Source organism: Aquila chrysaetos, chromosome 23 (assembly GCF_900496995.4).
Source record: "Aquila chrysaetos chrysaetos chromosome 23, bAquChr1.4, whole genome shotgun sequence".
NCBI classification, from domain to species: Eukaryota; Metazoa; Chordata; class Aves; order Accipitriformes; family Accipitridae; genus Aquila; species Aquila chrysaetos.
The window spans coordinates 15,156,354-15,183,255 of record NC_044026.1 but is presented as its reverse complement, the minus strand read 5'-3'; the positions used below and the strand labels follow the sequence as shown (position 1 = coordinate 15,183,255).

General features: G+C 36.1%; 1 protein-coding gene across 13 annotated transcripts in view; it reads right to left on the bottom strand.

The window, feature by feature from the left end:
- The window catches only part of STS (steroid sulfatase), a 117,440-nt gene that overhangs the window by 71,157 nt on the left and 19,381 nt on the right, over nt 1-26,902 (bottom strand). For 11 of the 13 annotated variants that reach the window (XM_029998861.1, XM_029998865.1, XM_029998866.1 and 8 more), the window contains 5 exons: nt 20,241-20,384; nt 18,394-18,515; nt 15,676-15,798; nt 9,587-10,010; nt 861-997 (listed from right to left, as the gene is read on the bottom strand). In XM_029998861.1, the coding sequence (XP_029854721.1) occupies nt 861-997; nt 9,587-10,010; nt 15,676-15,798; nt 18,394-18,515; nt 20,241-20,384 (950 nt within the window). Of the gene's footprint in view, nt 1-860; nt 998-9,586; nt 10,011-15,675; nt 15,799-18,393; nt 18,516-20,240; nt 20,385-21,321; nt 21,454-26,902 lie in introns of all 13 variants that reach the window. The other 2 variants (XM_029998867.1, XM_029998868.1) reach the window with 1 other exon arrangement.

Genomic DNA, 26,902 nt, shown 5'->3' with positions numbered 1-26,902 from the left:
CTCATGACACCTAATTAGCCTAATGAGTTCAAGTGCCCGCCCAAACAAGGGGCAAAGACGATAAAAGGACACAAACTGAAACCCCATGTGCGCGTGCCCACTGAACCGGACCCCTCGGCTGACTGGACCAATGCTGGACCCAGGGCCACTGAAATCTTTCTCTCCCTCTATCTTGTTTCTTTCTTTTTCCTTTTCTGTAATTCCTACACCTTATCCCTTTAGACACAAAACCGTTGACCAACTCTGGGACTAGGAATGGATGCAGCCGCCCCTCGGCTCCTCACTGAGAGGGAGCCTAGAAAGCAAGGAGATCTCCTCTGAACCTCGAGACTCAACAGGAGGGATCTCCTTATTGTCTTCCCTGAACTGATTCCCAAATAAGCAAGGCCTGTACCATACGTTTGGTGATGTATGGTTAGCACGTTACACAGTTTACTGACATAGTTTCATGCCGGTTCTTGTTGTGAGCGAATAAAAGTTGAGTTTTGTGAGTTAGAGGATCCCTGGTGTTGTTTCGCCTTAATCCTACCGGGGAATCAGCAAACCTGAGTCGTCATCCTGAGAAATTGGGACGTGACAGGTGTCCATATCTCTGCTAAATTCGTACTGTATAGACTACGTTCATAGTCAAAGAAGAGAGCAGGCATTTGTAGGTCAGAATAAATTTGGTCATAAAGTAGATATTACAAGAGCTCAGATTACTGTGCCTTTTAAATGACTGTTTCTTTCCCCTAAGTATAAAGGACAAGTATGTCAGATATACCATAGACATCCAAACTGCAGAAGTCTGCATTTGGTGGACATGAATGTAAGTCTTCCATGAATTCCCTCCATTGCTGTTAGAAGCACATGTAACATACCTACACTCCAGTCCATTTCCTCCACTGCATCCCCATATAAACCATGCTTGCTCTTTCCTCTGAAATTTTTTGAAGCATATAGAGCAGTATGGACATGTAGATAAGACAGGAAAAGAAGAAATGGTGTATCGGTGTTCCTGGAAAAAAACAAAACAAAACAAAACTCCAAACCTTTAGTATATTTTATAACAAAATTTCTACATAGAAATCTTTCTACAACAGAGCTCAAAACCAAAACCAAAACAAAAAAAAAAAAAAAAAAGAGGAAAAGGAATACTGTAACTGATTACAGGGTAATCCTGAAAACACACACAGACACACACACACAGAGTAAAAACGCCATTCTTAACTGTATACTGAATTGAAAGCAAAAATAAACAACAAAATCTAACTAATTACTGTTTGCTATATATATTGAAACAGGACTTGTTTAAAGCCAGGAACCTAGCAGTTTCTGGCTACAAGCACCTCTCTTCATTTTACGAGCACATATTTAAAAGCCCAAATACAATTGTTGTTCAAAAATATACCTTCAGAGCTACATATATATGTGAAACACAATTACCTTCCTCACAAGTTCATACGGAAGCTGATCAACTACACTATTATGAGGACCAGGGTCAAACATACCATAATATCATTAACTACGTTAAATCAAGTATACTAGTACTTTTCTTCCTTCTTTATCCTGGACTAAGCCATATGACCAAATCTCTTGTCATTTAATGCTCTGTGCGTGTATGCATGTGATCAGTACATAACACTACAAGTATGTTGTACCAAAGAATAAATAATCTCAAAGTATCTACTAACATAAACATTTTTTCCTCTCACAGTAATGAACAGTCTCCATTGACTTCAGTCTATTTCCTGAACTGATACAAAAGAAAGAGGGCAATAAACAGACTTTCTGTAAATTTTGCTGTTCATGTGATCTGTCAACATGATATTTATGATCAGTTCCAGCAGGCTGTGAAAGCACAGCTCAAGTAAGAACTTTTCCTTATGCATTATTTACAGAACTTTACTTAAAATTGTGCAGTACCAGCCAAATTTACTGCTATACTCTCTAACAGCACTTGTAGTACATTATGCATATTTTAAGTATCAGTTGAATCACAAAAGCACTACCCAGAAAACTTGTCTGGATCTCATCTTAAAGCACACAGCTAATTACAGAGTAGTTGGGGGTTTATTTACCATATTTTCCCTTGCCAATCTGTGGTGGATAATACCTGTGATTCACATCAACATCAAAGGGAGACTATATTTCCTCATGCAGCTGATTCATCCACCCTTTAAAGAAGGGAGAACAATACAGACATGCACAAACCGTTTCTTCAAAATGAAAAAAAAATTTTAACCTTTAGAACTTGAAACCAAAGTCTTTTAATAAAAGGGATTCATCTGGTATCAACAGTTTACTCTTAAGGAAAAATAACTACGTTTAATCTAGTATATTTTTGATCCATTTTTCCTCTCTCCTTGGTTGGATCTGTTTTTACAAAAGTTGCATGGTTAAAGCTTTCTTTTTTACTGGCATATGCAGCAGTACCTAAACACAAAATGGGAAAATTCTATCCAGATTACTCGTTTGATAATTGTGTTTCTGACTGAGACTTTTTCTTCATAAAACATTTCTCCTTTTTTAAAAAAATGACAGAATAAATAGAACATTTTTCATGTGGAAAAGGGAAACAAAATTATTTGAATTCCCTTCAAATATTTGTGCATGTATCGTGTATGCATCCTGTATTAGTATTATAAAGTACAGAGTCAAAAAAATAAAGACAATATTTTTCATAAAAGAGGCACTTTCCACGAAGTTGTATCTGTTGCGATTTGAGAGGTCATGCTTGTGAGAAACTTTCATTACTGTAGCAACAAACAACATTAGACTTCTGAGTCAATTTAAAAGACTGAAAATACCAGCACTTCAAGTAAAAAAAGATGTATACTTGTAAGTTTAATATTTAATATGTACATTAATGTAACGCTGACCTTTCATTAAAGAACATTTCTGCAAGGCAGCTGATTTCTGTTTTACAACTTGCATTTTTTACTGCATGGGATTATCTTTGACTTCTTCCTTAAACACAGTTCACTGAATTGAGAGTAATATACAAATTCTAGGGTAAAACACCACAAAAAATTACTTTATACTTATAATGGCGTAGGCACAATTTCCTTTTCCTACAAATTGCCTTTTTCTATTGTCACAGAGGTAGTGCATACTTCTAAATGTATACCTGTATTGCTAAAAGTGAGTATCAAAAGCCTCCGCCATAGATGTTATTTTCTAGAGATAATAACTCAGGTTTGTTTGGGGCTTTTTTTGAAATGGAACTGACACAAAGATCTAACTTTCATGAAGAGTCATCGAATCAATGATTGATATGGAAGGGCACTACATCATTCTCTTCTTTGCAACTCAAATCGACAGGTTCTGATTGACAGCTCGCTGTCAGGTGGAGAAGTGTCTCACCTATTAATATCCTATAAAAGATCACAGGCAGCTATTTATCTTCTGCCAAAACTCTTTGAGGAGAATCATAACTGACTAGCTTTACCGTGACCTTGAAAATGGAATGACAATATCAGCTAGTAGGCAGGAGAGAAATTTGACAATAACAGCTTAACTCCTGAACCACTTCAGTAAACAGCTCCTTCAAAAATGTATTGCCACTATCTTTTACACAGTTCAAACACAGGGAACTTCAGTTTCAAAAGATCTGAGATTCACTTACTCAAATACAGTAAATTTTTTTAATCCTAACATGAATCACACAGTCTTTTCAATTTACTGAGTAGCCAGAGAGATTACACACATCTGACATAAGACATTCTTTAATGTGTGTTTAACTGATCTTGAAAACATCTAAAAGCATCACGTTGCTGGTGACTCTTCTGCATTGCATAGTACTAGGTTCTTTTTTAGTGTGAGCAGTCTTTACATTACTTGAGGATTCGGTTTAGGCTTGAGCTGTAAAACACAGCTTTAAAGTGGGTGAGAGAGCAAGTTACAACTAATCTGACTTTGTGCTTCAGACATGGGTCTTTTAACTTTTTTCCTCCAAGTTTGCTCTAAATGCTTGCTGCATTGAGAACTCCCTGGGTAATTTTGTTTGCTTTTCTGTGCATTGATGTTAATCTAAGACTGCTGCAGCAGAGCAACAGGTGGGACTCTGAATTTGTTGGCCTGCATTTGTCAAATCAAACTGAGATTTCAAGTATGATTCTGTACTGGAAACAAGATGGGAACACGCCACAGGGATCCATTCTACTTTTTCACAATAAATTATAAATTAACCTTTAATATGATGTACAAGTACGATCTTTCTGAACAACTTTTTTTTTTTTTTTTGCTAGATGTGAAATTATCCTCACATTCTGTCATAAAGTACATATTTTTAACCTGTCAGACCACTACACCCCCGTACCAGTGAAGGTACTATGATTCACAGCAAATGACTATAAAAGCAGAAATACTTGGCTTTGCCTGAGCTAGGCAAACACTGTGCTGTGTTAAAATTGGGTTAACAATTGTTTCTGTAATCCCCAAAGTCTTATAAATTCCAGCTAATTCACCCATAAAACCGAAATAGCCTGCAAAGAACTATTTGAAATAGACATAGGGGTAAAATAAATCACTCCCTATAAGGATAAATACCTATGATTTAATAATACTTATTGAATGTGTATGAATATGTCATTTTCACATAGTCACAGGACCCCAGAGTCACAGTTAAGATGAAAGAAAACAAAAATGCTGAAGTACATAATCTGAAGATACATTTTCAGCACAAGTACGTAACAGCGTGCCGACACAGGCAGATGCAAACCTAACTTTTCCTTCCCTGTAGACCTTTTACTAAAAACATTCTTCCTATTCAATATCCCCCCAAGGGGATAAATTCATTCAGCGCTTATTCCCCACGGCTCCCTCTCTACTTCCAGATTAGATCACAAATTAGACATTTCTCTTTGTGGCGGGACTGGCTGAATGCACTTCATTAAGCCTTCTTGTTCCGGCACCAGGAAAAGGTAAACCTTGGCCTAGTTGTATCAAAGCAGGACTTTGTCCTACAAGCTGGATTTTGTTCTGTTCTGACCACTAACAGTGCTAAAATCCTTGCTTGCATGACTGAATCCATGAATGAATATTTGTGTTACTTTTTTAAAAGACACACCTTAAACCACAGATCTCATATTTTCCAAATTTTACAGAATCAGAAAAGAGAGCTCTAGACCACTTGGGAGCAACTTATCAAAACCAGAAAGGGTGTTGAAAATGGAATGAGAAAGGGAAAAAAAGGTAAAAATATGGAAAATCTGACTCTTTCTAGAAGATGTTAAAAGTAGGATGTGTTACCACTACATCTGCATTTGTGAAATTATTCTTCTATGCAAATAGACAAGATACTTTTGACATCTGTAATTTCATGCCTATTTCTTCTTTTAAATGCTTAAGGTACACAATTCATGTATGTTTTTATTTCCTTTCTATAAAACCTTTTTCTCCCCTTCAAAAAGTACATTCTCATAAGCGTGGGGAAAAAAAAGACACTTCTCATCTACTACAAATTATACTCATTACTAAATCCTCCTCCCCTGCAAAATTTTGGAGCCCAGTATACACATCTGCTGCATTTTAGAAGTGTTCCATTTACAATGTAGTCTGTCACTCATTGCAGAACTAGTTAAGTCCTTAATAATTCTTAAATTATTTAAAACTTTCATTTTCAGATGCCCCTAAAGTATATGAATTCACAGCTTCTTCCTGTTAGCTTTTTGTTCAAAAGGAACAAGCAGCGGTCTGAGAAAAAGGCATAAAGATCCAGCAGAGTTGTTATGGCTTATAATCCTGTGTATACAAAGATACACAAACTCTTCTCTATAATTTGTATTTTGCTGTAAACTATAAGGAATAGTCTTTAGGATTCATAAAAACATTTGATTTCAGAACTGTAACTCCAGTACAACATGCCAACTGCCTGATCTTAAAACCTAGTGAAATACAAAAAAACTCTAAACCATGACCTGCTAGAGTAGATGAAAAAAAATCTGAATATGTGTTGTAACAGTGTTTCAAGGACTGAAATAGAATAGATAAAAAGAAAATAAAAAATTTATTAACTGTCATCACAAAATTTGGAATATTATGGCTATACAATCGATGACTGAAAAAAATTTGCATGAAAATTGTTCATCTTCACCATAGCTTTCGAATATAAACATATTTCTATGAAATACTGTTTTCCAGAAGTTAGATTTCATCAGGATTTTTTTTTATATTATTATTAATTGTATTCAGCTATATGAATTTGTCAGAGAGGTATTCAGTATCATAGAGTGGTACTTTTGTGTTGTTAATTTCTGGTATGTTAGAAACTAGTCTCTGGCATTTTCCAAATTTGGATTGTCAGTGCAGGTGGTCATTAAAGGATGTGCAGAAGATGTATGAGTGGCAACCACACTGAAATTAACGTGAAATAATTAGGATCCATTTGACTTTCAAATATACTGCAATGTCTAGAGAGTGTTCTGATAGGTTTACAATACATATGCACACTTGCTCTTGGGAAAAATTAATTAGAATTAACACACACTGAGCTGACTTGCCCTCTTACAATTAAATTAGTATTTGTTTTCACACACTGGATCTGACACTTGTATATATTCTTCTCCAGTGTCATTTCTGAGCATTGAATCTTGTATTTGCTCTCTTTCAGTCTACCTAGGAACAAATGAAAACAGTAATACACATATACTGGACTAAGGAAGAACACATACAATACCACCTCTCCAAAAACCAGACCAAAGTAAGTATATAAGCGCATAGCTATAAGCTATGAAGAAATTATAAGACGATTTGAAAAATAGAAAATCTAATGACTATATACATGGTAAGAATTCATAAAGCTGACAATATGACTGAGAAATAGCTAGAAAAGAAAATAATGTCATGAAGTCCATCGCCTGAACTCTGAAGAACTTATAAAGGTAATACAGGTAATAGGTAAAATAAACTTACATAGACAAAATATTTATGTTGTAATTGTTATGTAACTATATATATCCATATACATTATATATAAATATAGCATAAAAGGGCTATATAGGAAGTACCAGTCCTACTGAAGATTGGAGTTTCATCGTGTAGTTATTGTAAAGATCATTAACCAATTAAAACATGCATGATAGCTGATGATTTTTAGTCTGATGATAAAATGTATATTAAGAACCAGTTAAGGTGAATGACTCTGAATTCTTTAAATTCAAGATTGTTTGAACTCTGGTATAGCTGTGCACAAGGATTACTGGTGTACAGGGCTGAGCTTGCTACTTATATATTGTCTAAACAAAAGAAGCCTGTATGACAAATCAAGTGTTGAGTCAAACATTTGGCTAAAAGAGGGTTGAGGGAGATTGCTCGCTGAAAGAAGTGGAACAAGAATGCTGTGGAGCAACCGTGGCTTCCAAAAACCTGGTGGCCCTTCACTTATGAGTGCCAGATGTCTGAGTGCTGCTGCAAGCTGGTTGCCTCTTGATGGCCATTCCCCTACAAATGGCCGAAGTCAGCAGACTAGTCATAAAAGCAATGGTCTACCGGTGCTCTGGAGTTGACAGGTATGAACTATATAATGTCAGAACCAGTGTGTCAAAGCAAATATTGATTTTGTTGCTCGCACTAATATATGGGAGAGATCAGTTCAGTGAATATTAATCTAATTACTCCTATCCCCAGGAGCAAGTTTTATGGTCATATACTTTGCATGTGAATTCACTACAGGGCATAGTTAAGATTGCTCGAATGCCTTAATTGCTTCTCAATACCTTAATGTGCTTGGATATTCTTTAATTTAACATTGACTCTGAATTGTCTGGGTTATAATTCTCACTATAATTGCAGCATTCCTGTAACAAAGTTTATTGTAAATTACGAATATGTGCTGTTAACCTTGACTTCAATTTACCATGACTTTTGTCTGGAAACTATGTTGAGAACTGGGGCCAAGTGCCCAGCTGATGTATAGCCACTTACCTCAAGCTGAGCTAGAAAAGCTATGCTGACTTAGATGATACATTGTTTTGCCAGCTCTAAACACTGACTAAACTATACAATGACACTGTGCACATTATGAATATTAATAAAGTTAGAAGAGTTACTTGTTTTCTAGCATTGATTTCCAATCTTGAACTCACCTATTTTGGGGCTACCATTTTATTGTCATTGCACTGAAATCAATGAAACATTCAGAGATATCCAAAACCATATGAATCACTACAGACACATTACATACTTGCAAATCATGGAAGAAGCTGCCAATGTATAATTAATGTACTCAAGAGTCTTTTAAAAATCACCAAATGCTTGGTCACTAAGCAAATAACCTCTCAACAATTTTCAAAGCGGGGTGTGTGTGTTTGTAGTAAACAAAATATTTCACTGTTAAATTAGTTAGGTGAGAAGGCATCTTTAAATCTATCACCACTGCCAAGAGGAAATAAGGATGTTTTCATTTATTTATAAATACTCGTGAGAATGTTGATTGCTGGGAAGACTTACTCACTTAAAGAAATTTGATATAAACCCCATTTTATTTTGGTGTAATGAGTAGAGATGGCCACATCAAATATTTATAATGATAGAAATGATAGAAAAATTGCAGTATGAGATCAAGATTTTAGATAAACATTTTTTTCTTGCTAACAGTCTTCATGACTGCTTCATGCAGTCATTAAGTCTAGGAAATTTAGCCTCTGATTCTTTGGTATAAGTTTTCATTCAGCCATGACAGCATGTGAATGTATTCACAGTAACTACCTGGTACATACTTTTCAGAATAGTAATTAAGGGACTTCTTACGTCTTAGAATATGTTTTTACTTTTGATTAGCTATTTTTAGAAATGGTGCAACTTGTTCCAAAAGTGACTGAGAAAAATACTTTGGTGTATTTTTCAAGAAGTTAAATGGATGAAATACTTTTGCTCCAATTTTATTGATTTGTATTTCAGAATATACAAATGTATATACTTTTATGATTTGATCCCCTTAAAAGCCCTGTGGTGACAATTACACCAAAGTAGCTAACTTTGCAAAAATTAAGAATGACTTAGGATGATTTTGTACATCAATGTTTAGGTGACCCAATCTGATGGCAATTAAAAAATCATTGCTTTCACAAAAACATTTATTTCCTAACTTCTATAAATCAAATCTTTTCAAAATGAATCTGGCATAAAAATGGAGGCATCTAAAATGACAGTATCCTAAAAAATTGGCCTTATGAATGCCACTTAATGGATGCATCAAATCGATGAAGAACAGTTTCCCATTCTAGAAAAGTCATGGGTTATGACTCTGCATTGTGCTTTCACATAATTAAGTCACAACACAAAACATTCTTCATGTTCAAGTTACATGAAATCCTCAAGAATGAAAGTCGTAAAAAAGTTAGATTTTTTTGAAAAAATTTTCTGCAGCATGTAAACATAAATAGTTTTTAATTTTTATAGACATAATACTGACATATCCGATAGAAAAAAACAGCCACTTTCACGAAAAAAATTAAGTTCAGTCATCTTTTAAAGGAAAAAAATGATGGTAATATATAATGACATATTCCTCGTGCCCACCGGTTCACATTTTTTTTTCTATTTTTTTGGAAGTATCGTCATTGTGAAATGCCAGCATCAACTCATAATACAGTTAGAAACCTACCTTCGTATAAACTGCATGGCTTCCTTCGTCAGTCTCTGCGTAAGGTTCTCATAGGATAGTGGTTGCTGGATAATCTGATGGTCCCTCATTAAGAAGCAGTTCAAGTGTCGAAAATGATAAAAGAAAAAAATCAAAACCGCAAGTGAAATAGCGGCTATTAACAAGCAGTAACCCAATGCTTGGAAAGGTACTTTGAGAAGGCCAATGTACTGCACTATTGCCAAAGAGACCAGGGTGATTCCAGTGATTTGGATTGGGATGACAAGGGATTTCTGAACCCCTTTTAAAAATACGCTGCCTTGGCCAGGTTTGCAGTCTCTAAAATTGGTCACAGTAAGCCCATAAAAGTAATCAAATCCATGACTGAGGGGGTGGTGACAGAAGTCATTACTGCTTTCACAGTTCATCCCAAGATGCCACTTTCCTACAAAGAGAAGGACAGGGAGTATTTTTGTAGTTAAATCATCAAACTTATAAAGTATTCCAAACATGAAACTGTCACTATCTGACTGATATCCCCCCACCCCCAGCATTTATTGTATGGATTCCTATTTTCTATCTAATCTTTCTTTATGCCTTCATCAAAGACTTTGTTTCATGTCTGCCTCTTCGTTTTAGTTAGAAATAGTTTGGCACAGCTCCTGATGGAGACCATTAAATTCTGAGTGGGCTAGCAGGTCACTGAAGAGCAACAGAGCCCTAAGAGATAGTTAACTTTGAAAATGAAGCCTCTGTGCATGTGTAGTTAAGTAGTCATATGAAAATACCATTTTGTAGCAGCTACTGCTTTCTTCGGAAGAGCCAATATGGAGTTACAAAATACCTTTTCTTAAATTTTTCTGGCAAATCATTCACATTTAACTACTTTAAAAAAAAAGAAGAAAACAGTAACAAACAGGAAATAAATCAAGAATAGTGAAATTACCAAGGCATTTATTATTTAAATGAGTGCAGAATCTCTGAAATTGCCGATCTCCCTCAATATATACATATATATATATATATAGCGCGAGGGATATTTTTTTTAATATATATATATTTTTAATATATGTATAAAAATAAAAAAAGAAACAACAGTAACAAGTAAAGTACTGCCAAATACTATCTGTCACAGCATTTTGTCTCACTAGGAAATCACTCTAATTCTGCAATAATGTTGGACACTGACTGACACAAGAAAACAGTGAGTCTGATTTGCATTATACTAGCGTAATCTATGTTCATGCTGATTACAGGAAGTATCTAGATAATTTGTTCTATGACGCAGGTACAACCCCTTACCATATGTTTATGCATTGCTTAGTGCAACAGACCTAACTGTTTGGTAGCTGTTATTTAAATTCAAATGCATAATTTAAAAAAATTCAAATTCAGTAAAGCCTATTGACACGAATTATGGCTAGAGCTATGCTCTTTGGTCTCAGAAAAGAAATGTGTTGAGTATTTGACAAAACATGTCACCCTTGACAAAACAGATGACAATATATACTGCTGGGCCAAAGTTTATTTATTTTTTCTGAATCAAATACCTAAACGTGACCAGTGTAAAATAAACAACCAAAAAAGCCCCACAAACCCAGTAAGTCCTCAACTCCATAACCTAGCCCAAAGAAATTTGAAATATTTTGTTCTAGAGACTTCAGGATACACAAGGTAGAAAGTACATGAAAGGAAAAGAACATAAATAGAATTTTCCCCTTTCCTGAACCATCCCAGCTTTTACACATCTGTAAGAGAGAGTCCTGATGCGGGCAGTCCTGAGCATCTCCCGGGTCTAGAAAGCAGCATTTTCATCCTGCGCTTCTGCCTTTGGGAATGACAAATGCATGTACTGCGGTACCAAAGAGGGTGGGGATGGGGGTCAGTTCTGATTTTTTCAAATAGTACCTAGTAAATGGGCTCAATGTCATTATTTCTCTTTCACAAACGACAGAACTAAGGTATGGGATGGGAACGCGTGAATGTAAGTTCACCAGTCAGCAAAGGTGGAGAAAAATACCACAGAAATAGTGAGCCCAACTGAATTCTTAGTTGAGTCCAGTTCTCCTTGCACATCTCTTGATGGTCTTAGGTTAGAAATACCTTCTGTATATCACAGAAGCAGATATAAAAGCATTTTCAGGTCTGCTTACGTGCCAGTGAAATGGAGGCCTCCACAGCCTTCCCTTCCCATCAGAAGTTTTCCCACTTGCTGTGAGATGGCCCCTCACCTGAGGCGGCATTCCGCTTTCTGCGGGCAGAACCGCCCCACTCACTGCTTTTGACACGGTCCAGTGAACGTGATTGTGGGCGATTACAAAAACAGCAATGCAGACCACGTACTGAATTTTTAGATGTTATAATGGTGCCATAAAGGGCTAGCTAAGACTGCAACTCTGAATTTCATTCCCAGCAAGCGAAGACACAGGTTTTGGAAAATAAATGCTTCAATGTTTTCTCTTAGGTTTACAGGACTGTCTTTCTGGAATAATCGTAAAGCCAGATGTGTAGCAAGGTGAGCATGAAAGAACTCTCATCAAGTTACATAACTGAAATTAAAGTAGAGGCTTATAATCACAAACATAAATGATCTTCAAGCTTTAATTTTTAATTTTTTGCTGTTATTTGTCAATCTCAAAGCACCAATAATTCAGTAAAAAGATATGAAAAAGAAACCCAAACAAATTAAATATACTTTCAAGGTAATTTATTATGATATAAAGAATTTTCTTTAAACTGGATAAAACTAGACATTGCAAGCCAGGACAGAAGAATCTTGCAAAAACAAATTAGTACAGGGGAAAATATAGGACCTATTTTTATCGAAAGGGTTTTAGCAAGCACAACAAATTGTTCAATGTCAGAATGAACTTGGGTCTCAAAAAAAGATTTTTTCAGAAGCAACTTAAGCCAAACAAAGCCGACAGCAGGTTAGCTGGGAAAAGCGACAGAAGCACTGGTTCAAATTATATCGGCAGCTGTGACGGAAAGACACAATTGCCGTTCTCAAATGGCTGACGAGGTAGAGGGTTTTGATAGATCCTGCACTACTCTGAAAAAGCAAGTGATGACTGGGACTACAACACGTTTTGTTTCATTCCTTGTGACAATAACCCCTGTCTTGAGCAGATTATTGTAATGTGCTTTAAGCTCTGGGGCCCTTCTGAATCTGAGAGCACTGCAAAATGCTCTCACCTCTTTGCCAAGTGAAGCTTCATAGTCTGGACACTTCACACAAGCATCATATGGATTTCAGCAGATTCTACCAAGCTTTTGAGTGAAATTTATGCTGTTAATTGTAAATCAGGAGTACCTTAATAGTTTGAGACCTAGGCTTTTTTGCCTCTCCTTTGGCCACAATTAAGATTTCTGCAGAGCAAAAGCAATGCAATGAAAGGCAAGTGGAAATGAGAGGCAAGTCCTATTCAGCCAAGAAACTTCATTTGGAACTCAGTTTTTCAAAACCCAGAATGCTGGAAAGGCTGCAAAAATCCATGTTTCCCCTCTACTTTTCCCTCAGACAATTGAAAAGGGAGCAGACTGAAGACCCAGTTGTATACAACGATATATTTCTTTTGGTATGATTTTGTGCTCTTCAGGTACATGGTAAGACGCAAGATGCAAACAGAAATATTTTATGTGCTCAAAGAAATATATTTATGTAAAGTACATAGCAATAATAATATAAAGTATATACGCATATATTATTAATACGGTCAGATTTTAAGCTGTTCTGTTAATAACTGTTCTATTAATCCTACTCCATAAACTCACCTGATCTTGTATTGGACACATCATTACTGTGATGCATCCAAATATTACAACACCTCATTCTGGAGGAAAGATACAAGTCCGAGTTTAAGCATTAGTATTTTAAACTTTGGAGATAAGCTACATAGGTGGATTTTAAATTTCTCTGGATGCTAGACAACACACTGGATAACAGTAGTGAGGAAAAGTTGACCTTTACTCAACTGTAATCAAGTATAGCAGTAGTTAAAATAATACCCATCTACCTTCAGTGGAATTTTTGCATTATGAATAGCTATTTCCTACAAAACTTCAACATTTCTTGCTACTCTCCAGGATCCTTAACTGGTGAAATATTACATATTCAACGCATCTGCCTTTTTTGAGAAAACTTGGTTTTGTTGCAGATCTGACTGTGTCACTTCCTGCCAGATCTATTGGATGTCACCTTTTTTGTGTCACAGGGGAAAAACAATGAAGTAAAAAACTGTATACATAAAGTAGATTTATAGCTAAAATATATTTAGGGAAGTATCAAGCAAGAGGAAGCATATACTCAGAGGAGGGCAAAAAATTAAAAAAGAAAGGAAAATGCATTTAGGGAAGAAAAAAATGTCCTTAGAGAGTAAAGGGGAGAGAAACTTGGCAAAAAAAAAAAGAAGTGACAGTACAGGCTTGAGGAACTGAAAGGCTTCAAATTACCCTTATGCCAATCCATCACTGGCGCAGGATTTGACAATTAATTGTTTGGGAACTGCTGAGTTAGATTGAACTACGCAAAGACTCCCTGACCTAGACCAATATGATGTGATAAGAATACCAGCAGAGGCAGAAAATGGGCTGGTTGGGAATCAGAGTCTGCCTATCTAGTCTTCAAATCTATGTAATTTTTCTTTTTGTCATTTACATATGCTTTATCCTTAATTTTAATGCACTTCTTGATTTTTGGAAGCCTTCATTATACTCTAAGGATATGGTAATATTACATCTTATGGTTTCATAGCTATCATTCAGGCCACTTGGAAGAATTGTTCATTAAGCATCATGGAGATAACTTCTGGAGATCTAAGTGGCAAGCTGTCATGTTGCAGTGAAAGTAGTTAAAAAAAGAACATTAACTAGGTCAGCCCCAGAAAATGAGTTGTATTACAGTGCTTGTTACAAACAGAAAAATGATTTTTTTGCAGTCTTTAATTGAATATGGAGCAATAGGAATTAACTCCATGATGAACATGACAAATTATGAATGGTTTTTTTGCACTATGGTTCAAATATACCTGCACTAAATATACTTCTGCTAAGATTTTCTGGTTTTCTGTTTTGAATCTGTCAGGACATCAAGGTATTTTGTACTTTCTAAGACTGGGGTATAGCTAAGTAGGATTTTTAGGCAGCAACATCGACACTGGTTATCTACATAATACAGATATTTTTTGAACAGTGCTGTGAATTGTAAGCCTTGCTAAACAGCCTGATTTTTTAAACAAAAATTACTCCCAAAATTGCAAGCTTTTGTTACATTTAAAAATCGAATTGGGTACATCCATCATCTAAATTAATGTAGTAACATTCTGGTATGATGTTCTCTAAACAAGTATTTCCTGGCAGTTCCAGTACAGAAATACATTATGTAATACAAGTTGTATTTCACAAAAATCTTCTAAAATGGAAGCAGTGTGGAATAAGTTAGTGGCCAAATTAGGAAAAAAAAAAAATCACATTATTTAAATGTTATAACTTTATGATATTCATTCCAATTCTGTTTAATATTCATCTAGTGGGATTCCTTTTACCCATCACTGGATATTTATGCTGCAGTTAGCTGTCTGAACTATCTTTTTAATGAGAGAGAAACACATTTTTATATTAAACATCTACCACAGGATGAGACAAATTTCCTAGAAATGCTGATTTCTCTCTGATGACTAAGAAGAGAATCCAGACGGTTAGCCCAGGTACTGCATTATCTACTTTATGGATATTTGAAAACTGGTGAAATGAATCCCACCACTGTGCTGACTTGTACCCTGTGATCGATCCCTCATTGTCTCTCTCTTGCAATCAAACTCCTATTTATACTGAAAACTTTTCAAGAGCTTGACTAATTTTAAATTTGTTCATCATGTTTCTTCAGTACCTTGCACAATGAGACTGTAACTACACAAGTGAATTAGGCATACTTACCTGATCAGTGTTTCACATATGCGTGGGAATGTGCTCAGCTTTGTGCCAGAAAAATAAACTCATTGTGCTGTGGGGGAAAGAAGCTTAATGCAGACCCTTAATAGCCTATATGGAAAGCTAATGTTCTTTCGATTGAAATGAACGAAAAATAATGCTGTGTATGTATGCAATTTTACCTATTAGAGCTGTTGCATAACCTCTCTGCTTCAGGAGTTTGGAAAAAGTTACTTCTTCAGAAGGAAGACCCCCAGAAGAGGCAGAAAATAAGAAGACACCAACTCGTGAGAAGGCAGCCATTCCTAAATACAATGAAAATGAATGAAACTTGGGTAATATAGTAAAACAATTTCTATTCATTCTTTCTGCATGCACTTTTTTGCTTTAGGTGGAATCACTTAAATGACATATTACCACCAGACACTAAATGTTGCAAGTGGCAGATACAATCATCCATTTAGCTAAGTGAGGTCACTTCTGTATCAACAATAGAAATTGAGAAGTGGAGAAAAAATTCTCTGCTTATAACCTTGGGGCCAGCCATCACATAAACAGCTTCAGTCCATTCTGTAGATGTTCTAAGGTATAACATATCTGAAAGAAGTTGAGCTTGCATAGTTTATTTTTCTTGTACATGGGGACGGAATGGAGCTGAGGACTAAGCAAGAACTCCCAAGTTCTACTCTCAGAACTTCCACTCTCTTCATACTTGGTTTTCTACAAGCCTTTAAGGTTATTTGAGAGAAGGCAGTTGAAATAGGGCAGTCTTACAGCTGGGCATGTAAATACCATGAGGTCAAAAAAGAGCAAGAGAAAGTCTGATTCTGGAAACAGAGTGGCTAGGGCGCTCAGCTTTGATGGGAGAGGACCAGTGCTCCAGTGGCATGAAGACACATGATTCAATGCACACAGAGTGCATTAAAGCAACATCAGGTATCAGCTAACAAGACAACATCTAAATAAGGCACAGTAATTTCTACATACTCAGAGCCTGAGGAACACAAACGTTAGCTTATAAATTACTCTCAGGATGAGAAACTTGAGAGCTCAGGTTCATGAAAATTAGATTACTAGGATTCCAGATGAGAGCTGGCTCCAAGTATAGACAGACAGAACACAGAGTATCTATGCAAATGTATCTTCAGGAAGACTGAATTACGCAACTGGATGATTGCAGTGCCAAAGTTACATGACTGATGTAGACAACCAGAATCTTCCCTCAGGTATCCCTTGTGGTTAGATGAGAAAAAGACTTGTTAAACTGGTTTATTAAAGAGAGCTCAACCTACCCTTCAAATGTTGACTTCAGTTTTTCACCCCAGCTAGTTTTATTGATCACACTTTAGGTAGTTTTAGTCATCTATACATATCTATACTTTCTTTATTAAATATTTATTTATATTTATTTTTATGTACTTCAGTCTCTTGTAACTGAAATCAGTGTCATTCCCTTAAGCTACCAGAATGACAGTACAGAACCATGATTTTTTTATCATTACCTTTCTCTGAGTTTGTGTCTCATCAAATACTGCATTTTGGAATATTTTTCTTCAGCTTTATTAGCAGGAGTTTTAAATTTCTAAAATTTTTTCCACATCATAATTCTAGTATCTTCTGTAACAATCCTTTACTAGTTCTTCAATGATGCTTGGAAGTACTCCATATTTAGCAATTTCGTAATTTAATTAAGACAAAGTTCAATTTTTGCACCTATATGGAAATGATTAGGAATGACTGAGAGCAGATCAGTTAAGAAAAAAAATCAGTTCAAATGCTAATTTTTCAGAAATAAGAACAAGGATCGTAATGGAAAGTGACCTGTGGCTTTACCTACACTACATATTAATAGCAATATAGCTGTAACAGGTATATAAAATTTTCCTTTGCAGCTGAATGTAGTGGAAAATTTAGCAAGTTATATTAGCTGGCACTTTTGCAGAAGCTTGTTACTTGATTTGAATGAGCACGAACATATCAAGTAGGCTCCAGAGTCTTGCTTTGCTTTCATTCCCAGAAGCAAGGACAGGATGTTTTATCACTAATGAACAAGTGATCTGATTAATGTATAATGATCCTTGCTAAAAATGATGTTAAGGGAATGTTAAAGTTGCATGGCTAAGCACTAAGGGGTTCGGTCCCAGCACACTAAAATAAACAGACTGGATCTTCACTGACTCAAATGGGCTTTGGATCAGGTACTTTAAAAGAAAGACAAGTTATTAAATGCACGTATTCTTAGGATACTTAACACTGTGTATGGGTAGATATGGAACAAAAATACTTAGAAAGAAAGGAGACTTTTTGCTTTCTTCTTCCCAGTTTTAAGGGCTGCTGGCATAATTAATGAACTGTCCTTCCTGTCTGCCCTGCCCCCCCACCATAAAAATAACAATTTGTCTAAACCAAAAGGTTTTGTAGAAACAGAAATGTCTAAGCAGAATGATCTGCACTGCATTCTTCCACTGTGTCTTTCTAGATGCATCTCTGTGATGTTCAACACTCAGGCTGCCCACCAACATCCTGGGAGCAGCCTGAATGCAACTGGGGAGGTAGGCAAAGAGCCCATGGTCATTTGGACAGCGAAGGAAGTTGATGGAATTTGTCTGCTCCTTACATTAAATAACCACAATCAGATTTTTTTCTCAGTATTTAAAAAAAATCTTTTTCTCAATAAAAAAAGCTTTATTTTTGTGTTAACTCTTCTGAAATGTGAAAATTTCCCATATATAGGGAAAATTTCAAATGTTGACGAACTCTGCTGAGTTTGAGTAGTCACTGAAATGAGTACCTAATCCAGTAATGCTAAAGATATCAAGAAAGGCCAGAGAAAAAAATGTATACAGTTTACTGCAAATAAAATACGATATTTATATATAAATAAAGTAATGGGATTTTACCTGATCTGATAGGATATCGCCCTGTCAGGAAAGCTGCCCTGCTTGGAGTACAAAGTGGGGATGCTGCTATATGCTGAGTAAGTGTCACTCCCTCCTCTGCTAGCCTGTCAATATTAGAGGTCCTAGAAAAACATAAGCAGGAAAAAAAATAAAAGAATACACAAAGATGATTATCTGGAAATGGGCATGGTGAGATCAAGGCATCCGAGGCAAAAACTATCAGGAAAATCAAGTTAACACCTACTGTATGCAAATTATCAAAACCATGGTGGTGTTGCAATTCTAAATACTATCATGTCAAATATTTTTAATTAGGTGTCAACACTGAACTGAGACACTATGGCATTGTGCCAAAAATCTTCTTCCCCACTTTCATCTACTCTTCATGGCCAGTACTAAACTGTGACAGCTGGATGTATTGTACTGCAACCCTTTTTAATGCATTCCTTGACCCAGAACTGTAATTTTGCTACTTACATGGCCTTTCTGCTTCAGCAATGGGGAGAGGAGAGACTGGATAAAGGTTGTACTTCCTTAATCCCTACTTGGTGTCACTTCTGTCTTTCCCCAGCAGAAGTTTTTTGGGGCAGGGGTAATGTTGTGCGATGGTATCAGTTATTAGGGGAGATTCAAACAGTTATGACTGCGTTAGGCTCTATATTAACTATGCTTACATGTCTGATATGACTATGTCTGCAATATTAGACCCAGGAGCACATCCAAGTTTCCCTATCTGCATGGGAAACTTGTCTATGACCTGGCTCATCATGCAGATGAAAATTGGTTCCTGCAGGAAGAAGTCCTGTGCCCTTGGTTCTACAGAAAAAAAATGAGGAATGCAGACTGACCAGGAGCTGCAGCATGCTCTAACAGGTCCCTGACCTGGGAGATTAACGACCATAACCTCAAGGCACACTAGTGCTCCCATCATCTAAGCCTGAATAGTCAGAAACATTAATTTTGCAACAGACTTCTGTGCTATCTACCTAGCATCACCTACTGATAACAAGCAGTATGATGAGATTTCTTCATACTCCAAAGGTCTAATTCTGAATTCTCACATCAGAGGACATAGATCTTGGAGCAGTTCTGGTCCTTGTGAGGGGAATGATCCAAGCATCAGTGTTGTATATACTTTCTTCCTGTTTAAAATTAAGCTGTAACTTGAGTTCTTTTTTGGTTTTTTTGAGTTTGAATTACAAGGAGTTTTTACTTCTAACTAACTTCAGCAGGAACAAGAGTATTTAACACTTGACAGGATGGTGCTTTTAGTCTGAACGTTTTATTTAACTTGATCAAAGACTTTACACCACTAAAACACAATGACTAGGTACAACCTGTGCTGTTTACACAACCATCATACCTCAGCTGGTAGTAAGGATCACACTGGGGAACACTGCTGCATTACTCAGGTATATTAACATTTGTTTTAATGACTTTATTGACTACAGCATGAAGATAAATGAAGGAAAAAATCAGCACTTTCTTTCCAATTGGTTAGTGACAAGCTTATCTCCAATCATGAGTGCTTCAAAGTTGCGTCATGTGTATTTTAAAAGAAAATTACTGATTATACTTTGCTTCTCTAGACCTACCCTAATTTGGTTGGTTGCACAATCTCTGTTTATGATGCAGCTTTTCATCAGGATAAATACATCAGATAAGTCTTCTTTTCTTATTAAGAAAAGAAAACAAAGATTGAATATTCTATTCTCTGGAAAGATTATTAACTTCAGTTACTTATGAAGAACCTAATCAAATCTCTGACTGTTTGCCGGTTTTTAACTTCACAAATCCATAGAAAAACTAAATATAAAGCTATGACTTCCCTGAATGTATCATCATACCTTAAGGTTCTGTTCCCGTAACATCCCAGGTCTCCAATACCAAGATCATCAGCCATCAGTAAAATGACATTGGGATTATGTGTTTTGACACTGTTTATGGCACACTGGCAAATTACTAGAAATAAAAGGAGTCTCATCTTCTTCCTGGTGTGTAAGAACAAGTGGAAAACATAATAGACTTTTGTTAATTCAACTGTTAATCTAATTTAGTCCTATTATTGCGCTGGATTGCATAGTAGAAGAAAAAAAGAAAATTAGATGGTATATTTTTATTTGGCTTTTTTTTTCCTCAAGAGATTTTTTTAAACATTATTTTCTCTCCCACAGTTCTTAAAAATAAAAATGCATCTTTAATATATAGCTAATTTTTCCTTCCATCCCTTTACACAGATAAAGCCTTTAAGTAAAGATAAACAAGTAGTTAAAACCTCAGTAGCAATACTTTTGCATACACAGATACAGCAATACATCACAAGAGCAAATAAGGCTGTTTTTTTTAGGTATAAATGTGATTTGAGGAACACAGAAACTGAAATAATTTAGGACCAAAATTTCCAAGGTTCATTGCAGAAAAGAACTTCATCATTCTGGTATTAAAGTAAATGACTGAATTTCTCTTCAACAAGGGAAAAAAAAAAGCCAGTTCGAGTTTCTTGACAGGAATAAGCATTACGGAAAAGGGGGTGAAGAGATGCACTATGAAATTATTGAAAGGAATGTTATAGAAAAAGCTCTTCACAAACATTTTAATTGTCAGGGCCTATAGAAAAATTATGTAAAAATATTTGATATAGTATCACAATGTTCAATAAACAACGCTCATGCTGTATCCAACTTAAAACAGGAAGAATGTATTGTACACAATACTACATGCCATTATATGCTTTTATGATAAAAACACAGTCTATTTGCAGATGTGCATGCCATTTAATCCAAAGAGCGACTTGTCATAGCTGTTTAAACTGCATTGACTATGCCCTGGCTAAAATTGAGTGCCTCTAGGCTGTGATGGACTGTGCCAGGCATATACATAAAAAAAGAACAAAGACTGTCCCTCCTTTGCCCCTAGTAATATTCCCACCTTTTCTGGATGCAGGCAGCCTTTTTCAAATGCAGATGAGGCAGGAGTCACACCTGCACTCTGGATTATGCCGGGACAAGAAGGAAAGCGGAGGAAACCAAGACTGAGGTAGAAATTTGGAAGTGAAAAGAACTGGAAAAGCAACTAGAAACAAGAATTTCCAGAGAGAATGGGGACAGCAGGTCAAGAAAGAAAAAACTTGTCAATCAGTGAGTTATGGTAGATAAAAGCAACTGGAGAGAAGATAAAGAAGCCAGAACTGGAAGAGCTGGTACAAAGAGACTAGACATCAAGAGAGACAGATTCATAAATCAGTGAGGTGTGGTGGGTAAAAGTATCTGTAGCAAAGATGAAGTAGTCAGAACTAGAGGAGCTTGCACCAACTTGAATAAAGAGCAAGAAAGAAAGCTTGAGACCCAGCTGGAATGAGAATTGCAGGTTGAAATGAGAAGAAATGGTAGAGGGTTTAAGAAACTGGAAGGGATAGCATGACAGTGGATAGGAAAACAAATTGAGGAAAAGAGGTGGGAGAACTGGGAGTGTCTGGGATGAAAGAGCTGAGGAGTTATGATTAAGACAGATGAAGAGAACTGATTGGAAATAGCCTGGGCAGATAAGACTTGGGACTGACACAAGTGAGAAGAGATCAGAATAGCAGGGACCAACAAACACAGACTGGGACTTCTGATTCCCAACCTTCATCATTGCCATTCTGTCAGAAAGTATAGGTGCAAAGAGGATTTTAACTCCTTTAGTACTTGTTCACATACAGATAAAACACCAAGTATATTAGCTGATTTTTACTGCTTAATGTACTCTTTGTAACCCATTGACCTCACTTTGATGACAACAGTTCTGGTTCAGACTTCAGCGGGCAACATCTAAAGATCCCAGCCTTATCACTGCGGCAACAGACCATTCCCCGGTTTACTCCATGGGAAGCAATCTACTTCATTTCAGCCATGGAAAACACATACACAAACTTTTAAGACTAAAACACTAAATGCAGTTGTGCTTGGTGGGATGCATCTAACCAACGCTTCATCAAATTACCATACTAATGAAGCTGGGTAGCACCTGCCACAGTACAGACTTCTAATCTGCGCGAGAGATGTACCTTTATTCCCTGAAAAGATAAACAAGCGTGGATTGCTTCCCACGCCTTGCAAGAGAACAACTAAGATGCTGACCCCATAGGATAGGAACAATCTCATGTTCCTACTCCACTGTTCAGACTGCGAGGGTCTCAAGGCCCATGGTAACAGGGATGTTGAAAAGGGTGACATATACGTTGGTGACATTATATAGAGTTGCATGGATGCTTGCAGGACCTGCACATTTATTTCATAGAATTACCGAGTGCCCTCAGTTTTGCTGTAGGCTTCGCACTGTCTGAATAAAACCTGGAAATATATATTCCTGCCACTAACAAAACCATCATTTTAAAGGTACAAAGTTAGCTGGTTTTGCAAGTTCTACAAACAGCAACTCCAAGGTTTAATTCAACTGGTACAAACAAAACATCCTGTGCTTTAATTAGAAGGTATGGAGCTATGGAGCGTAGTCTTTTTCAATGTGTATGGGGTCTTTAGCCACTAATGAACAGAGCAAATTAATTTTCCTTTTACTGAGCAAAGTTACTGTGGGAAACCAGAGTAGTAGCTGTATTTTATTTTCCAGAATGAAAGAAATCTAAAAAATGAGTGAAATCTCTTTGAAATTAACTGACTACAATTTATCTGAATTTTAAAGCAATTTCAAGTCTGTGTAGAGACGTCAGCAGGAAAACAACCTATTCACCAAAATACCTAGGAAAATTAATCACCTTGGTCAAACTTTATAATCTTCTGCTGTTTATGTTATACAGCCTTTTCATATAATATTTTAAATAAATCTACACAGCAAAGTTAACAATAGCTGTGCTCAATATCAACTGGATCACTGTCATTTGCAAAGTGGCTGAAAATCTTACTGTCTGGATCTATTCCTGCAGAAGTTAGCCTCATTTAGTACCTCTGTTTCTCATTTTGCAAATCAACAAAAAAAATGTTATTGAAAGATGCCTCTGATATAATATTGTTGGATACTCCTCCACTCTGAAGGAGTATCTGTAGACACTCTCACGCATTGGGCTGTTTGCCTCCACCTGATAACACATCCCTGAAGTGGAATCAACAAGGAAACAGGAAAAAAAAATAATCGCAACAACTCTGATTTCTCTGGTGTACTCTCTCTGCAGCAGACTTTAATGCATCTGGAAGGGATGTGCTTGGAAAGCAAGAAAAATTGGATGGATGAAATTGAGTGGAACGGACAACAGCAAAGAAATTTGGAGGAGTAAAAAGGGAAGGACGTGAGAAGAATGAAGCTCTGAGAATGCTGAGGCTCGTCTGTGTCACACCAGGGTTTTTAATGGTGAAAAGACAGGCATGTGCAGACCTAACATGAAAATGATTACACCAAATCAGATGACGCTTCCACTTAACCTAGTATTTGGTCTCCAACAGCAGCCAATCCAAATGCTTAAGGAAAGAATGTAAGAAACTTGGCAACTATTTTCTTTTACTAGTGCACCTTTCTAGCTTTTGGCAGTCAGCATTTAGGGTATTTTGGACAGGAGAGCACTGTACTCAATAGCTCTCCATGGATCTTTTTACCTTCATGAATTTGTTTCAGTCCATTTTGAATGAATTAACTTTGGTTTTGGTTTTTGGCATTGAACAAATTTGATTTTTTTTACTTCCACAAGATGCTTTAGATGTTCCTGCAGTAGGGTTCAGCTTTGACGGCTTATGTTTTAGATTCAGGTGGCAACATTTTTCCTTAATTGCATGTAGGGCACATAAGGGCAATTTTTAATCTCTGCTTCACTTTCACTGTGATATAATAGGACTAATAGTACCTTCTTTCTTCCCAAGGTGGCTGCTAAGTTGAATAGATTTAAGTACCACCTAATTTCCTACAACAAGAGCCATGTAAGAATTTGGATTTCACACATGCTATTTCAAACTACAATACTTCAATCATTACATATGAACCTATATACATGCATACTTACGTAGATGTGTTGATACACACATCTGCACATGTATGTGAGTGCATATACATACATATCCTACTTTTTCTACATATCTTCAAATTGCATTTTGGGGATTCTAATACATATTTTCTATTTGTATTAAAAAAATTAAGTATAAATGTGTAAGAACAAATGGATGAAAACAAATAATAGCTATAATCCTCTCCTTGTTGGTATTTCAATGGATTTACCAAACAGTTATTTTAAGTTTTAGTTTTCTGCATTAAAAAATGTTGGCAGATCATACAGAAGCCAAAGAGTTGTCTTTTTCTCCACCACCACCCCTCAGGATAATTGGCTCAAGATATGGCTAGTTGTTTCATCCTTACCCTGATTACTAGAGACACATGCATCTCTTACAAGAACAATGATATGAAACTCTTTCAAACCCCTCTTCCCAACTGAATTATCCCAGCATTGTTATTCAGTTTGATTAAGCAATTTAACTCTAAACTACTCTTTTAATGTAACAGAATCCTTTAAGAAAATGCTTAATATACTTTATCCTTGAAGGTATAGTATTTTCTGATGAAATAAGCAACATTTAAAGATATTCACCTCATTAAAAAATGCTGTACGAGCCTTAGGTGGTATGCCCAAAAAAAAAAAAAAAAAAAAAAAAAATTTACCATGCCAGAAGTCCAAAAATTTCCGTAAGAGTCACAAAAATCACACTGTAAACAAACTAGAAGACAACCCTGCCCTCCATAAGATTTTGCAAAGAGAAAATTCCTCAGCTTCATGAGAAACAAAAAAGTAAGTTTTTAAATTGTAACAAATGGTGAAGTAATATTATATACTATTAATAATTTTCTGATATCAGCTTAATATTTGTTCAAATCTCTCAATTAATTCCTCTCTTACAGTTAAGTCATATCTGTTGCATCTTTTATGTCATATGACTGTGAAAAGAGAAATAAAACCATACGCTTCTGGCCTGCTCTGATGCTAATTCATTTAGACAAACATTACTTTGCATTTGCACCAAGCTAAGACAATGCAAAAAGCCAGTTACGGCATCCTAATTGATCACTGGTAACTCAATCTCAGTAATATGATTGCTTCTAATATGTATATTTTATAGTGTAAACTCACTGGTTTTGAATGCTGATTTTTCAATATTTTGCTATTCCTCCTCCACCCTGCTAAGATACCTTCTCAGAATCCTCTCCAGCCCTCAGAGCCAGACGTGCTCCTCTGGTTTCCTCAGGTCCAGGCATATTTGATGTGCTTATTAGTTTGCTGGTTCTTTTTTTCTGGAAAAGCTTAAGTGACACAGGAATCTTCCATCCTACCGATTGGTTAGGCACTTCAGATTTTCAGTGCCAGATTAGGATGACTATTTGTTTCCCAGGTTGGAACTGATTTGTGTTCAGCCATCTCACGGTATGGGTAAAGAGGGATGGGTCTGTCTGTATCTGTAAACCGATTATCTGTGTCCGTAAAAAAGCCAGAATGCTTTTCTGAAAAGTGCCATTAGATTTCAATATGCATCTTCAGGTAACTATGTACATAAATGAAAATCTGTATTTAATTTATTAAAAGTTGTCTCACTCTAAGACAGAAATTTCACTTAACATGAGCTGGGAAAAACACCAGAACAAATAACCATGTTTCTTGTTCAAGCATGATTAATTACTGGGTCTGAATCAAACAGTGATGAAGCCACACAGCTTCCATCAGATATAGGTTCAATTTAGGTATCTTTTTTAAATGGTCTCTCAAGATTTTGCTAGTTTTATCTCAAGTAAATTACAGAACTTAATGGCATTTGTGAGAAATAATAAACATTATTTCTGGTAGTAAATTATAACCTGAATGGAAGATAAGATTCTATTTTGTGATATAATGCCATTATTTTATTTGTAATAAAAAACCCTGTATAATTACACACACATATTAGACTACACACTCTTTTCTATGATTACTGTTTCACAATATTCCTTCTGTGAGTGAAATGCTCATTTGAAACTTAATTTTGAATATGTGCTCCGGTCAGCAATATAATGAAAGAGAACCACAAGATAACCCAGGTAGTCATCCTATTTGCCAGTTATGCACCATCCTGAGACAGAAAAATCTTTTCATTTAAAAAACAAAAAGCAAGCTGATCACGAGTAACTACGAGTGACCGTGTCACATAATTTCCTGGAAACCAGAGACAAGTGTTCTAAACAATTAAAAGAAATCTTTCAGATTCAGTAATTGCACATTACTGAATTGTGTGAGCATGTATGAAGGATGCAACTCTGCTCTGTCTTTACAGTTCACCCCTTCACAAGGATTTTAGGTCTGTATCTCTCTGCATACATTTTGTGTTTAGCATAAACATATAATAAATTACTGTTAGATGTTGATGGAACAGAACGATTAGAGAGATGAGAAAGCTTCGTTTCTGAAATCCGTACCAACTTCAGTAAATATTACATGATGCTGACTGACAACATGTGTAAAGCTGTTGACATGCTATTTATTACTAAGTATGTTTTAATGTGTACACCT